Source organism: Lipotes vexillifer, unplaced genomic scaffold (assembly GCF_000442215.2).
Source record: "Lipotes vexillifer unplaced genomic scaffold, Lipotes_vexillifer_v1.1 scaffold487, whole genome shotgun sequence".
Taxonomy (NCBI): domain Eukaryota; kingdom Metazoa; phylum Chordata; class Mammalia; order Artiodactyla; family Lipotidae; genus Lipotes; species Lipotes vexillifer.
This window is the reverse complement of record NW_006782062.1, coordinates 2,455,243-2,478,816: the sequence shown is the minus strand read 5'-3', so window position 1 is coordinate 2,478,816 and position 23,574 is coordinate 2,455,243. Positions and strand designations below refer to the sequence as shown.

General features: G+C 37.4%; 1 protein-coding gene across 1 annotated transcript in view; it reads left to right on the top strand.

Moving 5' to 3' along the window:
• TBL1XR1 (TBL1X/Y related 1) overlaps nucleotides 1-23,574 on the top strand; it is a 188,174-nt gene that overhangs the window by 152,163 nt on the left and 12,437 nt on the right. The window contains exons 4-12 of the mRNA XM_007454969.1: nucleotides 5,538-5,683; nucleotides 7,778-8,000; nucleotides 8,739-8,871; nucleotides 9,255-9,396; nucleotides 12,085-12,148; nucleotides 12,251-12,348; nucleotides 13,590-13,650; nucleotides 22,387-22,508; nucleotides 22,651-22,725. Of these exons, the coding sequence (XP_007455031.1) occupies nucleotides 5,538-5,683; nucleotides 7,778-8,000; nucleotides 8,739-8,871; nucleotides 9,255-9,396; nucleotides 12,085-12,148; nucleotides 12,251-12,348; nucleotides 13,590-13,650; nucleotides 22,387-22,508; nucleotides 22,651-22,725 (1,064 nt within the window). The remainder of the gene's footprint in view (nucleotides 1-5,537; nucleotides 5,684-7,777; nucleotides 8,001-8,738; nucleotides 8,872-9,254; nucleotides 9,397-12,084; nucleotides 12,149-12,250; nucleotides 12,349-13,589; nucleotides 13,651-22,386; nucleotides 22,509-22,650; nucleotides 22,726-23,574) is intronic.

Below are 23,574 nucleotides of genomic sequence, written 5' to 3'. Positions count from 1 at the left end.
GTTTTTTTAGGAATAGCCAGCGTAGCAAGGGTATAAGGAAACATATAAATTGCTGATGGCATTATAAATTTGTACAATTTTTTGGAAAAGCAATTTGGTAATCATGAACTTCCTTTAAAATGTTGATGTCCCCTTCTACTTTTGAGGGACTCCATCCTAAGGAGAAAAACTATATATATATATATATATATGGCAAAAGCCTATACACATAGATATTTGAGGTAAGAGTCTTTTTAAATAGTGAATATTGGGAAAGTCCAAATGACCAGCCATAGGATGAATAATTTACTAGCTAAGTACATTTATTGGCTGAATATTACGATAATAAAATTATTTCAGAAAATATAATTCATATCAAATGTTCATAGTTATATACATATATATACTTTAAGGGCACAAAACTGTATAGCCAGTGTATTGTGCTGGAAAGAAGGAAATAAAACTTTTTTTTTCTTTTTCTTACACTTACAATATCTTTTTTTTTTTTTTTTTTGCGGTACGCGGGCCTCTCACTATTGCAGCCTCTCCCATTGCGGAGCACAGGCTCCAGACACGCAGGCCCAGCAGCCATGGCTCACGGGCCCAGCCGCTCCGCGGCATGTGGGATCTTCCCGGCCCGGGGCACGAACCCGTATCCCCTGAATCCTCAGGCGGACTCCCAACCACTGCGCCACCAGGGAAGCCCGGAAATAAAAACTTTTAAGTTTTCTTTGGGTTTTGGTATTGTAATTTTTTTTTCTTCTTCCCTTTTTTTTAAGTGCTACGTCTAACTCTTCAACATACGAGGTCCCCTATAGCATTTTTTCCTCTACTTCTTTTTACCTTTTCTAAAACCTTTAAGCATTTAAGTAGGGAACTTTTTATAGTAAACAAAGCTCTGGGTCTGTAGGACAGAATTGGAAACAGATTTGGGGGCAAGGGAGTGTTATGGTGACAGAATCAGGAATATAACTTTCTGGGTTTTTCTGACCTGAAGCTTTAAAAGGATCTTGGATAAATCAGATTTTGCTTCCAGACCAGGGCACTGTGCTGTGATAGTAGTTAAGCTTTGCATTTCCCCGCCCCCCCACACACCCCCTTGTTCAGACACCCTACACCATAACCGTGTTCAAGGCCCCGTTTCATGGTCCTGTATTCTCAATTTGCAAAGGAGACAGGCTCTAGAGGACTTGACTTCCCTCTGAGAATATAATCCCTGTCATCCCAAGGGAAAGCACTCCTGAAACAAGCAATATGTAGAAAATGGTTGTCTTGTGACCTCATTTCTTATATGGGAACAGTGCATGGCCTCAAGGGTAACTCCACATAGACCCCCTACCACTGCTGGTCTTTATCACTGAATGTCACTGAATTACTGTATACTGAACTTCGTGGTTTTCAGCCTTACTCCTCTCTGGAATTCCTTTTCTACCTCCCAAATCTTAATCACGCTAGTGAACGTGTAGAATATTTGACTACAAAATCTTTATACAGAGTATCATTTATATCATTTGCTTCTACCCTTGGAAAGAAGGGATGCTGTATTAGGCAAGCAGGCTAGACTTCAGTGTTTCACAGATTTAAGTTGATCCTCTTTGCCTTTTACCATGTAGATCAAAAGTTGTCCCTGAAAAAGTATTGCCTGCATATATATTTACAGATAAATGCAAATAAATATATTTTGGCATAACCCTGGTTCAAGTTTTAGTTTCTCAAGGGAGATTTAAGTCGTATGTTTTTCCTGGATGCACAGATTTCCTGATGTGCTAAGATAAATTATAGTAGAATTGCATTCTGACTTAACAAATGTTTTTTGAGCACTGGTATAATTAGGTGACATCTAGTTTCCCGGAACTGAAAGATTACTAGACATAAACCCCATCCTCAGTCAGCCCAGTCTGTTAGTCATATACATACACACAACCCGTAGATGCTATACATATACAAGTTATAGGATTAGCATAGAAGAGAACGATCGACCCTGGAGCAGCAGAAGGAAGGACTTCACCTCTATTCACATAGGTGAAAAGAGCACAGGAACGCATAAGGCCCAAAGGCATGAGATAGCACAATATATTCTAGGTGTTACCTTGTAGTTGGCAGTCACTTTAATTTAATGTGCATTGGGAAGAGTGGGAGGGTGGAATTGGGGAGATGAGCCTGGAGAGATGGGTAGGGTCAAGATTACAAAAGTAACTGTGTGCCACACTTAGGAGTTTGGCCTTGATTATGAAGGCCAAAAGGATCATTGAAAGTACTCAGGAAAGGAGTGGTATGATCAGTTTTTTTGGTTTGTTTTTAAACATACTTTGTTTTTTAAATTTTATTTATTTATTTTTGGCTGTGTCGGGTCTTCGTTGCTGCACGTGGGCTTTCTCTAGTTGCGGCGAGCAGGGGCTACTCTTCTTTGCGGTGCGTGGGCTTCTCATTGCAGTGGCTTCTCGTCGCAGAGCACGGGCTCTAGGCACGCGGGCTTCAGTGGTTGTGGCTCACAGGCTCTAGAGCGCAGGCTCAGTAGTTGTGGCGCACGGGCTTAGTTGCTCCGCGGCATGTGGGATCTTCCCGGACCAGGGATCGAACCCGTGTCTCCTTCGTTGGCAGGTGGATTCTTAACCACTGCTCCACCAGGGAAGCCCAGCATGATCAGTTTTTGTTTTACAAGTAGTAGTCTGGCTATGGTGTAGCAAGCGTACTGGACTGGGGAACAGAGGAAAGGAACTTATGACAGCAGTAGTCCAGGCAGAGGATGATGGGGGACTAAATTCCACATTCTGGCACAAAAGGAAAGCTGATGACAGGGACCAGAGTGGGAGGATTGATAGGATTTGGCAAAATGGTGGAATGCCAGGGACTGAGGTGGAAGTTAGGATGACCTTCAGGTATAGCAAAGTAAGGTGAGAAATTTCTAAGGAAAAAGAAGTTTTAGGGAGGGGAAGAAGAAGAGTAGTTTTTTGTTTTTTGTTTTTTGTTTTTTGTTTTTTTTGCGGTACGTGGGCCTCTCACTGCTGGGGCCTCTCCCGCTGCGGAGCGCAGGCTCAGCGGCCATGGCTCACGGGCCCAGCCGCTCCGCGGCACGCGGGATCTTCCCGGACCGGGGTACGAACCCATGTCCCCTGCATCGGCAGGCGGACTCTCAACCACTGCGCCACCAGGGAAGCCCAGAAGAGTAGTTTTGAACATAATGATTTTAAGCTGTCGTGTAATGCTGTAACTAGAAATAAAAAGTTACAGTTGAGTTCAGCATGTATTTAAAGCAGAGCATTTGTATGGACCTTCTTTAGGGTAAACATTAGCAGTAAGTGCCAAAACAGTGCTAATGACCGCTTTAGGGTTGTTTTCTTGCTATTTGAGAACATTCTAAGCACATGCGTAATAACTTGAGATGGCAGTGAGCGCCTGATCTCACACAAAAAATTGGGGATATAGGCAACATTCCAGCCAAAAATTGACATTGTTCTACCTGCAACTCTTAGGATATTCTTTGACATAAGTTTGGACTCTACCATCTAATTAAACAGGGTTAAGTGTAATTAATGATTATTTAAATTGTACTTAGGAGTTGGAGTACAGAAATCATAGACTCTGCTACAATTTAGAAGGCTTATGAAGATCAAAATAACTTGCTAATAAAGTGTCTTAATGTTTCATGCACTACTGATGCCACTTTCTAGTACCCTGAGATGAAACAAGAACAATGATGCAGTCTTTTATTTTCTGTTAATAAACAGGAGCTCGCTCTGCCTTAACTTTATCCTTGACCATATTCTAACTGTTCAGTAGAACTGGGAGAACGCCGTGGTGACGGCCATGGTCCCTGAATGAATCCTTATTGTCTATGTAACTGTTTTCACACCTGCTAATTCAGATAATAAAGTAATAAAAGTATATGTGTGTGCATGGTATAGGCCCTCTGTAAGTGATATCATCTATCTTGAAGTCTTTTTAAATCCCTAAGCCACTAGGCTGTTTAGCTTTATTTTTCTATTTATGATCTACTGCAGAATTTATTTGGGGAGGGATATGAAATTGAGAACAGGAGTCTCCAACCTCACTGCTCATGGATTTCACTGCTGTATCTCTCACCCTTTCTCCCCATCCTTCCCAGTCTTTTTTCTCAGCTTCCTATCCTGGTGATCTGGAGTCTACTCACGCTCAAGTAGTTGTGGGTTTCCTGACAGGGACAATGCAAAATGGTGCATTTTTTATTTGTATGTTTCTTAGCCTTCCTTGTGAGCTCAGGTTAAGTTGCAGACTGTACATGCGTTTAATAATGATCTTGTCTGTGGGCGAAATCAAGAAGTCAAAATTCAAGTCTTAAAGGTAACATCTTTTTACTTCTCACTATGGGTATTTACAGGAATGGTTAGGTGTCCCAAAGAGGTAAGGAAGGAGCACTCCTAAGGAAAATCAACCTTGGTGTACTTTGGCTCTCTATTAACCAATTAAAGTTTCTCCTAGCCACATGCTATTTGTGAGCCCACAGTATTTTATTATAGACTGTTCGTAAGTGCCACAAGGAGCCTGAGAGTGGGAGCACAAAATGGAAAAAGACATGGACTAATTAAGCACTAAACAGCTAGGATAGACAGGCTAGATAACACATTATATGGATTAAGTTAGTTTAACCAAGACCCAAATGAGCCCATGTTCGTTTACTTTATTTAGTATGAAAGTTTCTTAACGTTCTGTACAGATGTAGAATTGAATTATTTAAAATACATTAATGACAGTTACTATTTATTGATAAGCTCTGCAGAGGATGATAATGTTGGTAAAGAAAATAACCACCCTTGGGCCTATCAGTTTACTAGAATTTTACTTTTGAATTAGGACTTGACTTTAGTTAAAAAAAATCAAGGCCAACGTAAAGAGATTTTTGTTATGTGAATGTTTTGGTTTAAGTATTTCAAATTAAAATTAAAGAATTGTTGGACAATCAAATTGGATTTTCACTTGCCAACTCTTCATTTTCTAAAGCTTTCATTTAGATGGGTTATTACTAAGTAGCAAAGAATTAGTAACATTTCTTTAACACTTAATCATACATACAATGAAATTTAAGCATACAAATTATTTTTCTTTATTGAATTTCAGTTTTCATTCCTTATATTAGTTTGCTTTTAATTTCCTAGGTAGTTTTTAAAAATAACCTGCAAAATATTGAATTTATAAGGTGTGTGATGATTTGTATGTAGAAATTTAAATATACTACAGAAATATTAAATGTCAGTATACCTTGGGCTAAATTATCTTGAGTGAAGCAGTTGAGTCACATGGTCTACAAAGGCCTTTTTCCAGTTTTAAAGTTTGATACTATTTGTTGAGGAAAATTATGTGCCACCATTATGTAATTAAGGTGAAAAGGAAAATACATAAAGGTTAACTTGTTTGGATTTTGATACTTATTTTGTTTAAAAACATATTTAGCCTTAGCTAACAGTCTGGGATTTCAGATGGGTGGAATGTGATTTTGAAAGACTGTAGAGGTCTTTCAGTTGTGTTACATAGCATGTTGCCACTTGGAGAATAAATTGTTATACCTTTTCTTTTGCTTTCAGGATTTTCTCATTCAGCGTTCACCTTTGGTATAGAAAGCCATATCAGTCAGTCTAACATAAATGGTGCCCTCGTCCCGCCTGCTGCATTGATTTCTATCATCCAGAAAGGTCTACAGTATGTAGAGGCAGAAGTTAGTATTAATGAGGTAAGGAAGACTTAGTTCAAATACTGATTCTTACTCCTGAATGTTTCCTTCAGTGTCTGGTATCTTGCTTCAGCTTCACCAGGTAAACAAGATTGAAGGGCATTATTCCTAATGTGGTGGTCAGGTCATACAGCCGAGGCATGTTGGCTCCCAACTGTAAGAGCCATTATCTTACTTCTCTTTGCATGGTTTTTATAAGTATACAGTAAGAAATTATTTTCTTTAAAATAAGAAAATTGTGCTGTGGCATACCGAGAGCATAATTGATTGAGAAATTAGAAATTCTCAGGTTATTTGGTTATAACTGATTTTGGAAGGAAGTTTATAATTAAAGACAACTCTTGATACTATTACCTAGGTCTGTATGGTATAGGCAGTTTAACTCAGGTGTCAGCCAACTATGACCCATGAGCCAAATCCTTGCTCGTCTTGCTCGTTTCTGTAAAGTTTGCCTGGGACACAGCCATGCTCCTTCATTTTCATAGTATCTGGCTGCTTTTGTGCCACAGTGGCAGCATTGAGCGGTTGTGACAGAGACCTTATGGTCTGCAAAGCCGAGAATATTTACTCTCTAGTCTTATACAGAAAGAGTTTGCAAACCCTGGTGTAGCTGAAAATTTTCATATGTGGTCAGGGTTTATGACAAGTGGAGCTTTTTTACCTTATTTTCATTTCAGAGATTAACATATCCCCCTTTCCTTTTGCAGGTATTTTAAAAACTGAAGCATCCATGGTTTCTACGTCACTATTTATTACTATAATTATATAGTCTGTTAAATTGATTATTTTTTCGTTTCCTCATCTCTATAACTGAAAAATCCACTAATACTAAATTAAAAGTGTCCTCATTGTCTTTTAGCACTTTCTCTCCCAACAGTATCCTTTATTGCAGAGGATGATAAACAATTTGTACCAGTGGCCAGAGATGAAGTCTCATTTTTTCCTGAAAATTTTTTTGTAGATTTAATATAGTACTCCACAATGTAGCTGTATTGGTTTTAATATTTTTAAGTTACTTATAAGTTTAGATACTTTCTCCTACTCCTCAAATACTCCATTACAATTGGCAGTTCAGAAAGATGTGCTGTGTTTTGTAACTCGGAGCACCCCATCACACTGCTGTAGATTATCAATAGTGCATGTTCACTAGCTTAAGTGAGCCAGGCTTCACATGTGCATATTCCTATCTAATATGCACTGTTTCTATTTCTGACTTGCTCTGTATCTGTGTGTCTTCTTGTGCTTGCTGAAGAACTCATTTTGAACTTCCGAATATCAGTGAGAGGAGCTTTGGAAAATTATAGCAACTTGATAAAATTAAAGAGCATTAGCCTGTGAGTTATGGCAGTGCTTCTCAAATGTTAGTGTGCATAAGACTCCCCCAGAGAGCTTGTTAAAACAGGGATTCCCGAGCCCTTCAGAGATTTTGATTCTGTAGGTTTGAATCTACATTTATAACAAGTTACCAGGTGATGGTGGGAATGTTGGTCTTTTGATTGTGCTTTCAATAGCACCAGTTAACAGATTCCAGCTGCCATTGACTAGCTGTGGAACTGTGGTGCTCATATTTCAACATTAGTAAAATGAGATGCTTGTATAACATAATATCTGATGTATATTTCTGTTTTAATATTTAAATCAAATCACAAGAAACTTTTGAGTTCAACAAAGCTATTTTAAAAGTTTTTAGTTTTAAAGAAGTATTGAATATTTACTAAAATGTGGCACCAAATCTCTTACCATTGTATGAACTATTCCATATTGCTTTTGACTTACAGAGCTTTGGAATATAATTAATAAGCCTTTTTTATCATACAGGCCTACTTTTTTTATTCCTTTGAAAATTTCAGCTTTAGTCTGTGCAGCATTTAACAATATGAACTCTGTGAGGAGGATTTAAGTAGCTGTTTGCGGTGCATCTTGTAGGTTCCTTCTTCCCTCCTGATTCCTTTCCTTCTTACATGATTCAGAAAATTATCTGAAAGTATTTTTTCTTGGAATGAAGATTTCCATTTCTGCTGTTGACTTCTATGAATACAAATTACTCTAAATGTGTTACCTTTGATTTTTCTTCTCACAATTTTTCAAATCCAGGATGGTACCTTGTTTGATGGTCGACCAATAGAGTCTCTGTCACTGATAGATGCCGTAATGCCTGATGTAGTACAAACAAGACAACAAGCTTACAGAGATAAACTTGCACAGCAACAAGCAGCAGCTGCTGCAGCTGCCGCAGCTGCAACAAACCAACAAGGATCTGCAAAAAATGGAGAAAACACGGCAAATGGGGAGGAGAATGGAGCACATACTATAGCAAGTGAGCTGAGAGAAGAATTTTTTTAAGTTCCTTTGCAGAAAAAAATACTTGCTTTATGGGGATGCCTCATTTTAGCTGAAATAACATTATCTATTTCATTTTTGCAACTTGTTCCCCTAACTTGTATCACACAATTCAGATTTTTAAATGCCTAAAGCTCCATAAAGCTAGATTTACTTTCATGGATTTTATTTTCTTTTTTAAATATTTAGAAACCATTTTTCTATTGTTAAGTGAATTTCACATCTGCATTTCATTTCTAAATATAATCTGTAACACTAGTCATTAACAAAAACAATGAAGCTTTGACATGGAGATATAAAGGCAACCGTGATGTTATATGAATGATACCAGCAGCCCCTACTGGCAGAAACTCAGAGCAGTGTTGACATGGATTATACTTAATTCAGAACATTTTCTCATTTTAGCTATGTTTGGGTCTAACCTCCTTCCACAGTCTTCCTCTATTCCTGCTCCCTGCGAACCCCATCTCTGAACACAAACTTAGATGCACATCTCTTTTTGAAAAAAGTATGTTCATACTTAACTAAAGATAGGAATTTATTTTTCATGTGATAAATACTGTGTAGTCATTTTCACCATTACCTGACATAGTGGAAGAAAAAAAGTTAACACTATATTATGAAGGAGGTATTTGCTAGTTAAGAATTCTTTTTTTTCTCCAGGATGTTGTAATATTACCTAACTGGAATTTTCCATTTATTTCTCATGATGCAGATAATCATACTGATATGATGGAAGTGGATGGGGATGTTGAAATCCCTCCTAATAAAGCAGTTGTGTTACGGGGCCATGAATCTGAAGTTTTCATCTGTGCCTGGAACCCCGTTAGTGATCTCTTGGCATCAGGGTACGTTTCTCAAAGTGAAACTAAAATGGATTTCTAAAAGTATCTGACTGAAATATTGCATATTTTATAAATACATTACGTACATTTTCAGGTTTTTGTTTTTGCTTATTTGTGGTCATTTTGCCTCTGTAAACCTTTATTTCTTCATAAAGTAATCGTAGAAGTTTTAATCTTAAAAGTTACTACCTCAGGAGTGTTTGGGCTCCCCCGCAAAATGGAGACTGAGAAAAACACTGGAAATGGAAATCCATCCCTGATAGTCTAGTTTTTATTTGCCTTATTAATATAGAATGTAAATTTGTTGCCTTGATTCTGGAATACTTGAGAATACCATGAGGATTTAAAATATGTTGAGGATTTAAAATATGTTGCATACTTTATAGGTCTGGAGACTCAACAGCAAGAATATGGAATCTTAGTGAAAATAGCACTAGTGGCTCCACACAGTTAGTACTTAGACATTGTATACGAGAAGGAGGGCAAGATGTCCCAAGCAACAAGGATGTGACATCTCTAGATTGGAATGTGAGTATCACTGTACTGTCTATGATGGATGTAGTTACTAATATACTTAACCTCTCTGAACCTCAGACTAATCTCAGGGTATGTCAGTTTGTTCAGATATTTTTGGATTTCACCAGTAAGAACAACAGAATAGAAGTCCCCACCCCCATATGTGTTAAAAACAAAGACTGGCCCTTGAGCACTCAGACCAAGGTTCATCTTCCAGCTCCTCAGTTTATCTAGCTGTAGAACCATTGTATAACTGGTGGTCGGTCACTCTGTACTGTATTTTCATCACATGTAAAGCAGAAGTGTAATGGTCCCATGTAAATGAAGTAATAGATGAAAACCAGTAACAGGCACATACTGAGTTCTTAACTACTAAGTCCTTTGTTGGGGGTATAAGAGAAATCTATATAATAAAAACATTCTTGTTTTCTCATTTTGCTGTGAACTGATGAAAACTTCATCGCCAGCTGCCTTTTAGGAACCATTTGTCTAGATTACAAGCTTTATCCTAGCTGTAGGAATCTTATAATTCTCTGATTCTATATATGATTCAACATCTTTGACTACTCTGACTTACCAGGAAGTTTGATTTCATTATTGATAAAGCTTCACCCTTTCAGTTTCAAATACATGATTAACAGCTTTGTTTGTTTCCATTCCCATGATTACTTTGTGGAAAATTAGCATTTTTAAAGTTTCTATACCTTTTCCTTTATTCCATGTTGCCTTTTTTCTTCCTTATAACTTTGCATCCATTTTTTAACAACCCCCCACTGCACCACCTTACCCCCCGCCCCCCAATTCTAAGAAGGCTCTTAGACTATATCAGTGTTACCAAGAATTTTAGGGGTCAGCTGTCCTTTCCTTAGCAAGTGGACATCTTTCTCTGGCCTCTGTTTAACAGCTTTTTGTGGGGCTTTCCAAAGAATCTTCCAAATCTCATTCCAGGAAATGAGATCTATCTTTAAAAATGATTACACTAGCTAAAGTTCTCAGTTTCTCTGAAATTTTCCAGATTTCATAGGTAAGGTTTTTTTAGTGTTCTTAGTTCTAAATTTCCAGCAATGTATTTATCCTTTCCCTCCTATAAAGTTGAGAATTCTAAAAATGAAAAGAGGTTTAGCACGTTTCAGTATTATTTGATTGTAGGGTCAGAACTAAGAATTATCTTCTTAACATGGGACCTCACTGTATCGTAGGTCAAAGGCGTTACAGCCTTCTTAAGCTGTTTGGCTCAGAGACCATGTTAATTTAATGAAATTTATAGTTTTACACTGAAAAGGATGGTTAACAAATGGTTTGTTGAGCTTGGTGGTTCTGAACTGCAAGTTAAAGTTTTTAAAAGTGTGAACTTTTCAGAGATTTATTATTCACTATGAACTTAAATCTTCTGCTAAAAGGGGAAAATGTTACTATTGATTAATGGCTCATTTCCATGATTAAAGCAAAAGCCTGTGAGATATCTGATCTTCAAAGTATTCTTTTCCTACCTTAGCGGATCGTGATGTAAAACCTTTGGGGACCATTAGTTTAAAGGAAACTTTCCATTGTGCAGAATCTGGAAATAAGCTTTTGCTGTTGGCTTCGACCCTGCTCCCTCTTCCTGAGATAGAACTAGAGGGGATTTCCAAATCCTAGCAAAACTGAGGCTACAACCCCTAGAACCAGCATTTGTTTGTCACTTACTTGTACAGCTGGATAGATGGCTTGAGAGGTCTGAAAAAGGTGATCTTGTTTTCAGTGCCCTACCAAAAAGCATCAAAAAGTACTGAGTAAGGCAAGATTTCATTCTGTCTCTCCAGTAGTGTTTAATCATCCCAGCAGTAGTCTGTGTAACGTACTCTGTAACTTGCATTTCTGTAGAATAAGTTAGATCTTATCAAGTTCTTCTGTTGTACCATTATTCAAGGCACAGTAGAGGAATATAAGGTTAGAGAAAATGGTATGGATTTCTTCTCATAGTAGAGTAGTTCCTGACAGTTGGTACTCACTTCATTAACTGTAAAGTCAGCCTACACTCTTTTCTGGCTGTTTTTCTTGTGTTGCTGTTTTTATTGGTAAGGATTTCATATTGGGAAAGAATTAACAAAGGAAAGAAACCTTTAGTGATACTTAAGAATCTGATCATCTGAAAAAACAATATTGTTTGGAACACACACACACACAGAGTTTAGACAGTAAAAGATTTAGAGGGAAGATCATATAAAAACTTCTAATCATAATGAAATATTTTGGAAGATTTTGCTTTTTACTTTTATAAAATCATAAGATTATGATTTTGATGTCCTTCCCAATCCACCTCCCCATCCCCATCTTTAGTCATGTGCATCTATGAGAATGCAGTAGACCTTAGCATACATAAGAGTGATGTTGATTCTGCTCCAGAGCAGTTCTTGCCATTCTTGAGATTTGGGTATGAGGCTTGCACACTGACTGAATGCTGCCAAAATACTAGCTTCACAGCAATGAAGGGTGTTTTGTAGGCCTTTTATGGCACTTCCAAATCGACAAAGCTGAAGATTTTGAAGCAGAGAATGTCACGGATCTGCTACTTAGGATTCCAAATCGACAAAGCTGAAGATTTTGAAGCAGAGAATGTCACGGATCTGCTGTACTTAGGATTTAAACATAATATATTTTAATAAAAATTTAAAACCCTCTCTGGATTATATAATTGAAAGAAATGTGTTTCTCTGACAGAGTGAAGGTACACTTCTAGCAACTGGTTCCTACGATGGGTTTGCCAGAATATGGACTAAAGATGGTAAATGAAGCTTTTTTTTGTTTTTTTTTCATTTGTTGTTAACTGTTGATCTAAGTTATAAAGCTTAAAGTAACTTTAAATGTTTTTCCTTTTGAATATTAGGTAACCTTGCTAGCACCTTGGGGCAGCATAAAGGCCCTATATTTGCATTAAAATGGAATAAGAAAGGAAATTTCATCCTAAGTGCTGGAGTAGACAAGGTAAAAAGAATATTTAACTTCTGTAAAGGTTAATTTGTTAAAGAGTATAATTGAAAGTAATGTTTTTCTCTACTAATCACATAAACAAGAAAACTTTCATATTTGGTAAATTCATATATAAATTCATGATAGGAATAGTAATGCTTTCTTAGATTTTCTGTCAGCTCATTCCTGAATCTGCTCATTCAGATGCCCTTTATTCTTTATCTGTGTGACCACTCCTCATTTTTTGGGAATTTGAGCCATAATGAATGTCATACATCCTATACTTTTTGCCTCCCTTCTACAGTTTCTAGTTAATCTCATCAGTGAGTATGGCTCTGGAGCGATTTCATGGGAAATCTTAGAGCCAGTCTGTTAGCTGAACTCCTAATGTTTAATTGAAAATGTAAGAAATGTCGGGTCTTTCCAGCTCTTTTCACCTAACAAGACTGGTAAATATGGATAGGTTGAAATCATAGCCTTCTTTCTCCTTCATTTTCTTAAGTTACTGCCTTTACCACACCTCCCAAAATGAATACAGGTTTAAGATTATTCTAATACAGGAAAGTACACAAAGTTAACCGTATATTGTCAAAAAGAGAAGTAGAAAAAAAAGGAAGAAAAATGAAGGAGGCCAGGAATGGGAGGGAAGTGCCCTATTAATAGTTACTGCCAGTCTACAATATTTTATGACCCCAAAGTTATGAAATTAGTGATGGGAGGGTATTAAAGGAATTGTGAATATATCTATTCAGATTTATATGTCATACTTTGATGTAATATAAAAGACATTGTTTTACTTATTGTCAGAATTCAAGCTGCCTTTATTATAGGTAAATGTGAGTGTTAAAAATCTTAATATTGGGAATTAACTGATTAACTTTATTAACCAAAAATTTGCCTCCTTATAGCTAAGCAGCTATAAAAATCTTACATTAAATACACTATTGCAGTGGAGTTTCTTAAGCAATCTAATATAATGTCTGGTACTTTCTAGACAACAGTAATTGTTATTTGAAGTAAGTTGACTGATAAAAAGTCACCAGGGAAAAATTAAACAGCTTAAAATAGTCATCCCTCTCCTCCCCTTCCCCCGAAGTGGAATATAGCCTCGTTGTACTAAAGGTAAATGTTAAAAAAATTAAATTAAATGCACTCTGACATTTCATATTGCTTTAATATAATTAGGCATCTAATTTATGCATCTATGATAAACTCTTTCTAGCTTCTTAGCAGTATATTTTTCTTTTCTATCTCAGACTACAATTATTTGGGATGCACATACTGGTGAAGCCAAACAACAATTTCCTTTTCATTCAGGTAAATCTTCACAATTTACATGAGAATTAGAACTTGCTTCTATTTTTCTAATTAAACTTTTAATAGCATATAATTCATCTAAAATCTTGAAATATCCAATATCAGTCTTGTTACTAGTCCTTTGAGGAGTTGATGTTCTTTGACTTTCAGCTAGTTAATTGTCAGAGGATCATCAAACGTTTTCTGTGAAATGTACCATAAAAAAGCATTTGCAGCCTGGTGCAATTAGAGTTGGTAATATTTAATGGTAAGAACATAGATTTTTGAGTCAGGAGGACTAGGTGTGAATGTCGATTCCACCCCACTTGACAAGCTTTAAGATTGAGCAAGTCATTGAACCTTTCTGAGCCTTACTTTATCTGTAAATGAGGGATAAAAATAATACCATTTGTTAAGAGCATAAGACATATATATGAAAATACTGCATAAACTCCTACAAATTTAGATATTGTCATTTTTCATTTTGGATTTATGTATCTAAATCAGTCCACCTGCTTACCTAAAATAAAAATTATTAGGCTTTCCTGGTAGTGTTGGAACTTTGGTGCTTTAGATGTTTTTCTCTTTTAAGAAATAATTTGATACTTAAACCAGATAAATATGATCCCCAAAATAGTGTGCTTCTTTCTCCATGATACATGGCCATGCAACAAGGCATACATCCTGATGTGCAGAGACACCTGGATTTTAGTACCTACACTCTTGTGCAGCCTAGAACTTTTGTGCCTACTTTCAGGGAGGTTCCTGAGGACAGGAACTGATGTTGAACTGGAATAAGATGCCTAATAACTATTAGAACAGTAGTTTTAGTACTGCCTGATTTAATTGCATTTTGCAAGATTTTGTTGTGGTTGGGTAGAGTTTTGCATTGGAGGCTGACTTAAGTAACTCTGGTTATTTTCAAATCTTTGGTAACATACTTTTTACAAACAGCCAATGGCACAGTGTTACCATTAAAATTGAAATATACAGCTTCTGGCATTTTGCTTTTTTGTATTTCTCTATTTAGTGTGATTAAGCAAGCCAAATAAGGTACAAAAATGATTTTTCAGTAGTATCTGAGTAACATAATTTTGCAAGTATTATGTTAAACATTTCAGCTTGATTAACACTTACCACATTAATAAGCATTTACACGTCAGTTTTTGTTTACCCGTTTTAATCCCGTTTCACCTTTGCTTCTAGTCCTCACCCAGATGGAATTCTCTTAGCCCTCTGGCTGTTCTGCCTAAAGTTTCTCCTACATCCTAGGAGTGATGGAAAATTGAAATAAGTGTGTGTGTGTGTGTGGCACTGTTACTAGCTGCTATATAATGTGTACCACCTTTGTGTTGGAGATGATGCTCTTTATATACATGATCCCGTTTAGTCTTGGCTACAGCCCAATGAGGTAGATGGTGTTGAAGTCATCTTACAGATAAATAACCTTTTTACCCATGGTATTCTTTCCAGTCATGCTTGTTTGGTTTTTTAAACGGCTTTATTGATGGATAATTGGTGTAAAATCATCTATACATATTTACATTGCACAATGTGATATATTTTGACATGTATACACACACACACCACTGAAACCATCACCACACTCAAGATAGTACATCTGTTAGCTTCAGAAGTTTCCTCCTACCCCCTTGAAATCATTCCCTTCCCCTTCCCCAGGTAGCCACTGATAGTCTTTCTAGACTTTTTTTCCATTTTATTTTTTGTGCTCTGAAATCTACTTTGTCTCATATTAATGTAGCCCTTCCAGTTTTCTTTTGGTTAGTGTTAGCATGGTATATATTTCTCCATGCTTTTACTTTTAATCTGTTAATTTTGTTATATTTGATGTATATTTTATGTAGGCATCATATATTGCTTGTTCATTCAGTATCAGCATCTGCCTTTTAATGGCAATATTTAGGCTATTTACATTTAATGTGATTATTGATAATGATTGCATTTAAATTAATCATATTTCTGTTTATCTCATCTTCTTTTGCTATTTTTCTGCTTCCATTTGGATATGTGTGATTACATTTTTCCTCCTTTGGTGGGTTATTAACTGTAAATCTTTTATTATAATGGTTGCCTTGGGATTTATAGTACACATCTTTAACTTACCACCATCTACCTTCAAGTGATATTTTAAAGGGGTTAAATAAGAAAATTTTTTACCCGTAGTTACCATTTCCAACTCTTCATTCCTTTGCACAGATACGTAGTTTCATCCAGTATCATTTATTTCCTGCTTGAACTGCTTTAACATTCCTTATAGTGTAAATCTTACGTTGATGAATTCTTTTGTAGGTATTAAGAAGTCTTCATTTCACCTTCATTACTGAAAGATACTTTTGTTGGGTATAGAATTCTGGGGTTGACAGGGTTTTTTTCTTTCAGCACTTTAAAGAAAATGTTGCTCTGTCCTCTTCTTATTTACACTGTTTTCAATTTGAACTTGCTACCATTTTTATCCTTATTATTCTTGTCTTGTTTTCTCTGGCTGCTTTTAAGATTTTTCTACTTACAACTGATTTTGTGCAATTTGCATATGTTGTGCCTTGGTTTAGTTTTCTTTATGTTTTTTGTCCTTGGAGCTTCTTGGATTTCTTCGTTCATAGTTTTCTTCTAATTTGAAAAATTTTTGACCATTATTCTTTAAAAAATATTCTACCTCCTCCCCACATTTATTTTTAACTTGAAATTCTGATTATGTTTATTAGTCTGCTTGATGTCCCGTAATACACTGATGCGCCGTTCATTTTTTTATCCAGTCTTTTTTTTTTTCATAATCTCTGCTGTTTTCAAGTTCACACATCTTTTCTTCTGCAGCATCTAATCTACAGTTTATTCCATCCAGTACGTTTTTTATCTCACATGTTTCAGTTTTAATCTCTAGAAGTTAGATTTAAGTCTTTTTTACATCTTCCATGTTGCTACTTAACTATTTGAACAAATCATATATAGTTGCAAGTGCTTTAATGTCTAGGTCAGTTTTTATGATTTGATTTTTCTCTTCATTTTGGTCATATTTTCCTGCATCTTTGCATGCCTTGTTACTTTTGATTGGTAGTGAGGCATTTTGAATTTTATGTCATTGGTTGCTGGATATTTCTGTATTCTTATAAGTATTTGTGAATTTATTCTGGGACATAGTTAAATTACTTGGAAATGGTTTGATCCTTTTGGGTCATGCTTGTAAGATTTGTTAAATGGCAGTGAAACAGTGCTCGGCGTAGGGCTATTTATTTCCTGGTAATGAGGCAAGAACCTAGATGTACTCTAACCAGTGTTCCATGAATCAAAAGGTTTTCTAGTCTGGTGGATTTAGACGCTGTTCCCAATCTTGAGTATCAGGCATTGTTTCTTCTAATTCTTTTGAGTGGTTCTTTCCCAGGTCTCAGCTAGTATCTTCAGATACTTGTGCTGATTAGTACTCAGCTAACTGTGTGAACAGGGCCCACTTCAGGTCTTTAGAATTCTTTCTCTGTCTGCATAGCTCTGTTCCTTCTAGTATTGTGAATTCTAACTGCCTTCAGTTTTCCACATTTTGAGCTTTATCTCTTCCACTCAAGAATTTCATTAATCTCTTCCTAGGGAGATTCCTCTTCCCTGTGCCAAGATCTGGACATTTTTCCAGATCATATGTTTGAGCAGTTATAGAGGCACATTGTTGGTTGATTTCCCTTCTCTCAGGAACCACAGTCCTTTATCGCCTGGTGCCCAGAGTTCTGAACTATTATTTCATATATTCTGTAATGTTTTTGATTGTTTTGGGCAGGAGGTAAATTTGGTCCCTGTTACTCCATCTCGATCAGGAATGAAACTCTACCATGCTTTTTAAATTACCATATTTTAATTCCTGTACTGTATTTTTGTCCATATACACTCTTACATAAAGCATAAATCATGATTATAGATGAGTTAACCACTTCATATTCATTAGGATGGCTATGAAACATAACAGTGTTCACAATGATGCAGAGAAATTAGAATCCTTGTACTTTGCTAGTAGGTATGTAAAATAGTACAGTCGTTGTGGAAAACAGTATGACAGTTCCTCAAAAAGTTAAATAGAGTTACCATATGACCCAGCAATTCTATTCCTAGGTAATTGAATTGAACGCAGGGACTTGAACAAATTCATGTCTGTCAATGTTCATAGCAGCATTTTTCACAGTAGCCAAAGGGTAGGAACAACCCACTGTCCATTAGCAGATGAGTGGAAAAACAGAATGGGTCTCTATATACAATAGATTATTATTCAGCCATAAAAAGGAATGAAGTTCTGATACATGCTACAACACCAGAGAATTTGTACATGTTATGCTAAGTGAAATAAACCAGACATAAAAGGACAAAGAGTATGATTCTACATGAGTAGAATCTAGAATCATTCTAGAGTATGATTCTTGATATTTCAAGAGTATGAAATGTCTAGAATAGGCAAATTCATAGAGACGAATGTAAAGATTCAAGGTTACAGAGGCTGGGAGGAGGGGGAAATGGAGAGTTACTGCTTAATGGTTACAGAGTTTCTGTTTGGGGTGATGAAGAACTTTTTTTTTTTTTCTTGCGGTGTGTGGGCCTCTCACTGTTGTGGCCTCTCCCGTTGCGGAGGGCAGGCTCCGGACGCGCAGGCTCAGCGGCCATGGCTCACGGGCCCAGCCGCTCTGCGGCATGTGGGATCTTCCCGGACCAGGGCACGAACCCGTGTCCCCTGCATCGGCAGGCGGACTCCCAACCACTGCGCCACCAGGGAAGCCCGATGATGAAGAACTTTTGAAAATAGTGGTGATGACTGTACAACATTGTGAATGTAATTGATACAACTGAATTGTACAGTTAATTAAATGACAAGTTTTATGTTATGTATGACCACAGTATTTTTAAATTATTAATGTAATATACTAAAAACCATTGAATTGCACACTTTAATGGATAAAATTTATGGTATATGAATTATATCTCAATGAAGCTTTTTTTTAAAAAAAACAAATGAATATTAAATGCCTTTTTTCCTTTCCCTCATAGGTTTGTTACCTTTCTAAATTGTGAAGGATGCATGGGTTAACCAAAAAATAAATCAGAATTGGAGGACACAGAAATTGAATCTTAGCTCCAGGAATTTTTTTTTTTTTTTTGGCTGCACTGCATGGCTTGTGGGATCCTTGTTCCCCAGTCAGGGATCGAACCGTGCCCCTTGCAGTGGAAGCTCTGAGTCCTAACCACTGAACCGCCAGGGAATTCCAGCTCCAGGAATTTAAAAGATTTTGTAACCCTAGGCAAATTAACTTTTCTTAGCCTCTTTCATCATGTGTAAAATGAGACTAGTAATAGTAAACACACCTCTCACATATTACCTACATAAAAATACATTTTATATTAAAGATGTGTTTTTATCCTAAAGAACTTGTATTACCTAGACTCATTTTTTTTTATTTATTTATTTATTTATTTTTAATTTATTTTTTTTTGGTGGTACGCAGGCCTCTCACTGTTGTGGCCTCTCCTGTTGTGGAGCACAGGCTCCGGATGCGCAGGCTCAGTGGCCATGGCTCACGGGCCCAGCCGCTCCACGGCATGTGGGGTCTTCCCGGGCCGAGGCATGAACCCATGTCCCCTGCATCGGCAGGCGGACTCTCAACCACTGCGCCACCAGGGAAGCCCCCGCATGTGTCTTTTTGAATGATGGTTTTCTCCGGGTATATGCCCAGTAGAGGGATTGCTGGGTCATATGGTAATTCTATTTTTAGTTTTTTAAGGAATCTCCATACTGTTTTCCATAGTGGCAGTATCAGTTTACATTCCCACCAACAGTGCAAGAAGGCTCTCTTTTCTCCGCACCCTCTCCAGCATTTGTTGTTTGTAGATTTTTTGATGATGCCCATTCTAACTGGTGTGAGGTGATACCTCATTTTTAAATTTTAGGAATAAATATAAAGTAATGAGGGTATGGGTTCTTAGATTATACCAATCTGTTATCATTGTATCTTATGAGCCAGGCATATCACAGAAGTATTAATCATATAACTCATATGGCACCATTCCCCAGCTTCCTCCACTTATCTTTACCTGGTTATACAGTTTGTTTTTGTTTTGTTCTGAACCTATTGGTATACTTGTTTGAATGCTGTTTCAAATTTTCTCAGCCTCCTATTTAACATTTTTCAGATGACTCTACCAAATTAACACCCTGGTGGAGCATGACAGATACTTGGCTTTCTTCGTAGCATTTTGTTATACTTTTTTTTTAAACTTTTGTTTGTTTGTTTTTTGCGGTACGTGGGCCTCTCACTGTTGTGGCCTCTCCCGTTGCGGAGCACAGGCTCCGGACGCACAGGGTCAGCGGCCGTGGCTCACGGGCCCAGCCGCTCCACGGCATGTGGGATCTTCCCGGACCAGGGCACGAACCCTTGTCCCCTACATCGGCAGGCGGACTCTCAACCACTGCGCCACAAGGGAAGCCCTTAATGTATTTTTGACCAGAAATGCATTACAGCCACAGGCGTAGTTAGATTTTCAGGCCTTCCCCCCCACCCAACTTCTTAACACTATAACAAAGTACTTACCAAAGGAACATTTTGTTAAAATTTTTTTTTTTAATTATATCTTAATGCATTTTTGACCAGAGATGTATTACAGCCACAGGCGTTAGTTTCTACAAAAATCTCCTGGTCAGTAATGTGTTAAGTAATATTTACTGTGAAAATGAAGGTGTTGTCACTGAATCCAATTCCAAGGCACAAAAAACAAAATCTAAACCAGGTAATCCAAGAAAGGGAGCATAATACAAGGAAACAGTTGTGGAAGTACTGGAAGAGTGAAAAATAGAGGAGGATGAGGTAACTCAGAGTTTAACAACTGCAGTAAACCTAAGACTGTAGAGAAGAAGATAGGATCCAACTACCCAGTGGGGATGGGAACCTCAAAGGAGAGGCTGCCTGGCAAGACTAAGTACTGTGGAGCAATCAGTCACTGCCAAAGGCCCAGTCTGAAAGAGGGAGGACCACAGAAATTGCCTGTCTACCTTCTTTCTCCTGACCTTGGACTCTTGACAGTGTCTTCCACTGAATGAGCCCATATGGAACCTGCAGGCACAGCGGCCTGGGATATGTAATTTGCAAGAGTCAGCCCCCTGCGTGCAGCGCATAGCAGGGCAAAGCGTGGTGAGAATGGACTGAAGATAAGCTGACAGATGCATAGGATGGTCGTCTGCATTGCTCTAAGAAGTAGTGATGCACACAAACAGCAGCAAATCAAACATAGTGCCGATCACAGTGGGCCTGTATTTTTGTTCACTGACTGATTTAGTTGGGATTCTCCCAGAAGCAGGATAGGAAAGAGGGAAGGAGCCGAGAAAGGGAGCAGTTGCTGGTGAAGAAGGTCCAGGCTCAACCTGATCCAGGCAGGGCTCTGGAGTGTTCGTTGCACCTCAGGGTTTTCCTCATCTTGAGCCAAGGGTGCTTGGTTTTTGAATCTCACCTTTCCCCCCAACTACCTACTGCCTACTCTAGATCCAGTGTTTTTTTTTGATATGCTTCTATTGCTTAACCCAGTTACTTGCTACATTACCTTAATCTGCATTGCTAATTATAGAAAGGCTTTGCACTTTGCACCAGGGGAAAATGAAAGGAAAGAATCTTTAATCATATCAGAACTAAAATAAATATTAAATGCCAGCCAGCTTTTGGGCCTCTGAGGTTTTAAATTCAATGATGTAGATTTTAAGAGGTATTTGACAAGAATCACTTAGAAGAAAAATGTATTTGCAAATCATGCAATATTCCATTTATCAGTTGAGTAGGCAGTGGAAATGATACTTATTCAGTGTAACGTTTGTCTAACTTGTAATTTACAAAGTATTTTCCATACACATGATCTAACTTGATTTTCACAATATCCTTGGGTACTAAGCTTAAAGGTTTTATCCCCATTTTTAAATTTTTTTAAAAAATTTTTATAAATTTATTTATTTATTATTTATGGCTGTGTTGGGTCTTTGTTGCTGCACACGGGCTTTTTTTTTTCTAGTTGTGGCGAGCGGGGGCTACTCTTTGACGTGGTGCGCGGGCTTCTCATTGCGGTGGCTTCTCGTTGCGGAGCACAGGCTCTAGGCGCATGGGCTCAGTAGTTGTGGCTCACGGGCTCTAGAGCTCAGGCTCAGTAGTTGTGGCGCAAGGGCTTAGTTGTTCCACGGATGTGGGATCTCCCCGGACGGGATCGATCCCCTGCCCCCTACATTGGCAGGCGGATTCTTAACCACTGTGCCACCAGGGAAGTCCCCCCATATGTTTTAGAAGAGAAAAATAGCATGAGAGGTGACTTGCTTAGGGCCCACTAGTTAGGGAGTAGCAAAACAAGGCTTCTTATCCATTGAACACTCACAGAATTTCAGAAACAAGAGGAAGTGTAGCATCACATTTAACTTTATCATTTTGCAAATGAGGAGCCAAGAGTCCAGTGCTAGTAATTTACAGGGCAAGCTCTCAGGACCCCTCATCTCCTGGTGACCAGGCCAGTGTACTTTCTATTAGGCTGTGTCTCACATGGAGACAACCAAACAAATGTATTAATATTTGTAATATTTAAGTACCATAATTTTAAAAATTCTATTAATACCATAAAAAATATAAAGTAAAATATTTTAAGTTCCTATTAATAGCATGCTTAATGTCTAACCATGGTTTAAAACTAAAGCTCCTAGTTTTCAGTACACGTGGAATGAATGCAAACCTTGCCTGTTTTTCTTTTCAGCGCCAGCATTGGATGTTGATTGGCAGAGCAACAACACCTTTGCTTCTTGTAGTACAGATATGTGCATTCATGTCTGTAAGTTAGGACAAGACAGACCTATTAAAACATTCCAGGGACACACGGTGAGAAACCTTTTTTCCCTCCTTTAAAGTGATTATCATGAATAAGTAATGTTTCAGAGTGGTTTTGAAGTATGCATGTTTAATACCCCAAAAACAACCAAGTCTATGAAATGAAAATGTGAATGTTCACTGTTATTTTTAGAATGAAGTAAATGCTATCAAATGGGACCCAACTGGCAATCTCCTGGCATCCTGTTCTGATGACATGACTTTAAAGGTAATTCAGATAGTGGGGAGAAATGGGGTTGAGGAGTTACACAGTGTGGCTGCTCTGGCTGTTTTAAGATTGTTTAGAATGACTCTCTTATAGTTGGGAATTATGATACTGAGGTTTGTGCTATTATAAATTGTCTTCAGTATTAGGGAGTCATATATTGGTACAATTAAAGGTTATTTGCACATGTAAGGATCTGATTCATAGGTAGCAAAGATCTTTGTAGGACTCATGGATTTGACTGAAATTCTGAGAATTGTGTTAATTGGATTTTGCTATGGTGTGAGTATATATCACCCTTTCTGGGAAACTGATATATAGTAGATATATAGCTTAATTGGTGAGTGAGTATAGCTGACATGTCAGTATTCACATCTCAATATGAATTTATGTTTTTCTTGTTGCATAACTAAAAACAAAAACTAACACCTTGCACCTACGCATATGACATACCAAAATTAAAGAAGAAAGGCAGTTTGAGACAAAGAACAACATAATACTAATCTTCAAAATTAATGAAGCTTGCACCCTATGCTTCACCATGTTAACTGTATGAAAATAATTTATCTTTGACTTTACATTGCCAGTGCCTGCAGACGTGATGACCCTTATAGATAGGATAATCATGAAGGAAAACTGCTTTTCCTCTTCCCATGAACAGACTAAATGTAACCTTGGTAACCTGGTGGTTTTTTTCCTTAAATACCTGCTGTGTTTTTAGTTAGATAGTTTTTTCAAGCCTGGACTCCTTTGTAAACGTTGCTGGTAAAAATGCTTTTCTTCACGCTCTTGTTTGTGAGATTACTTTGCGTGCACATGCATTATGCTTATAAAATGAAAAACTTCTGGAAC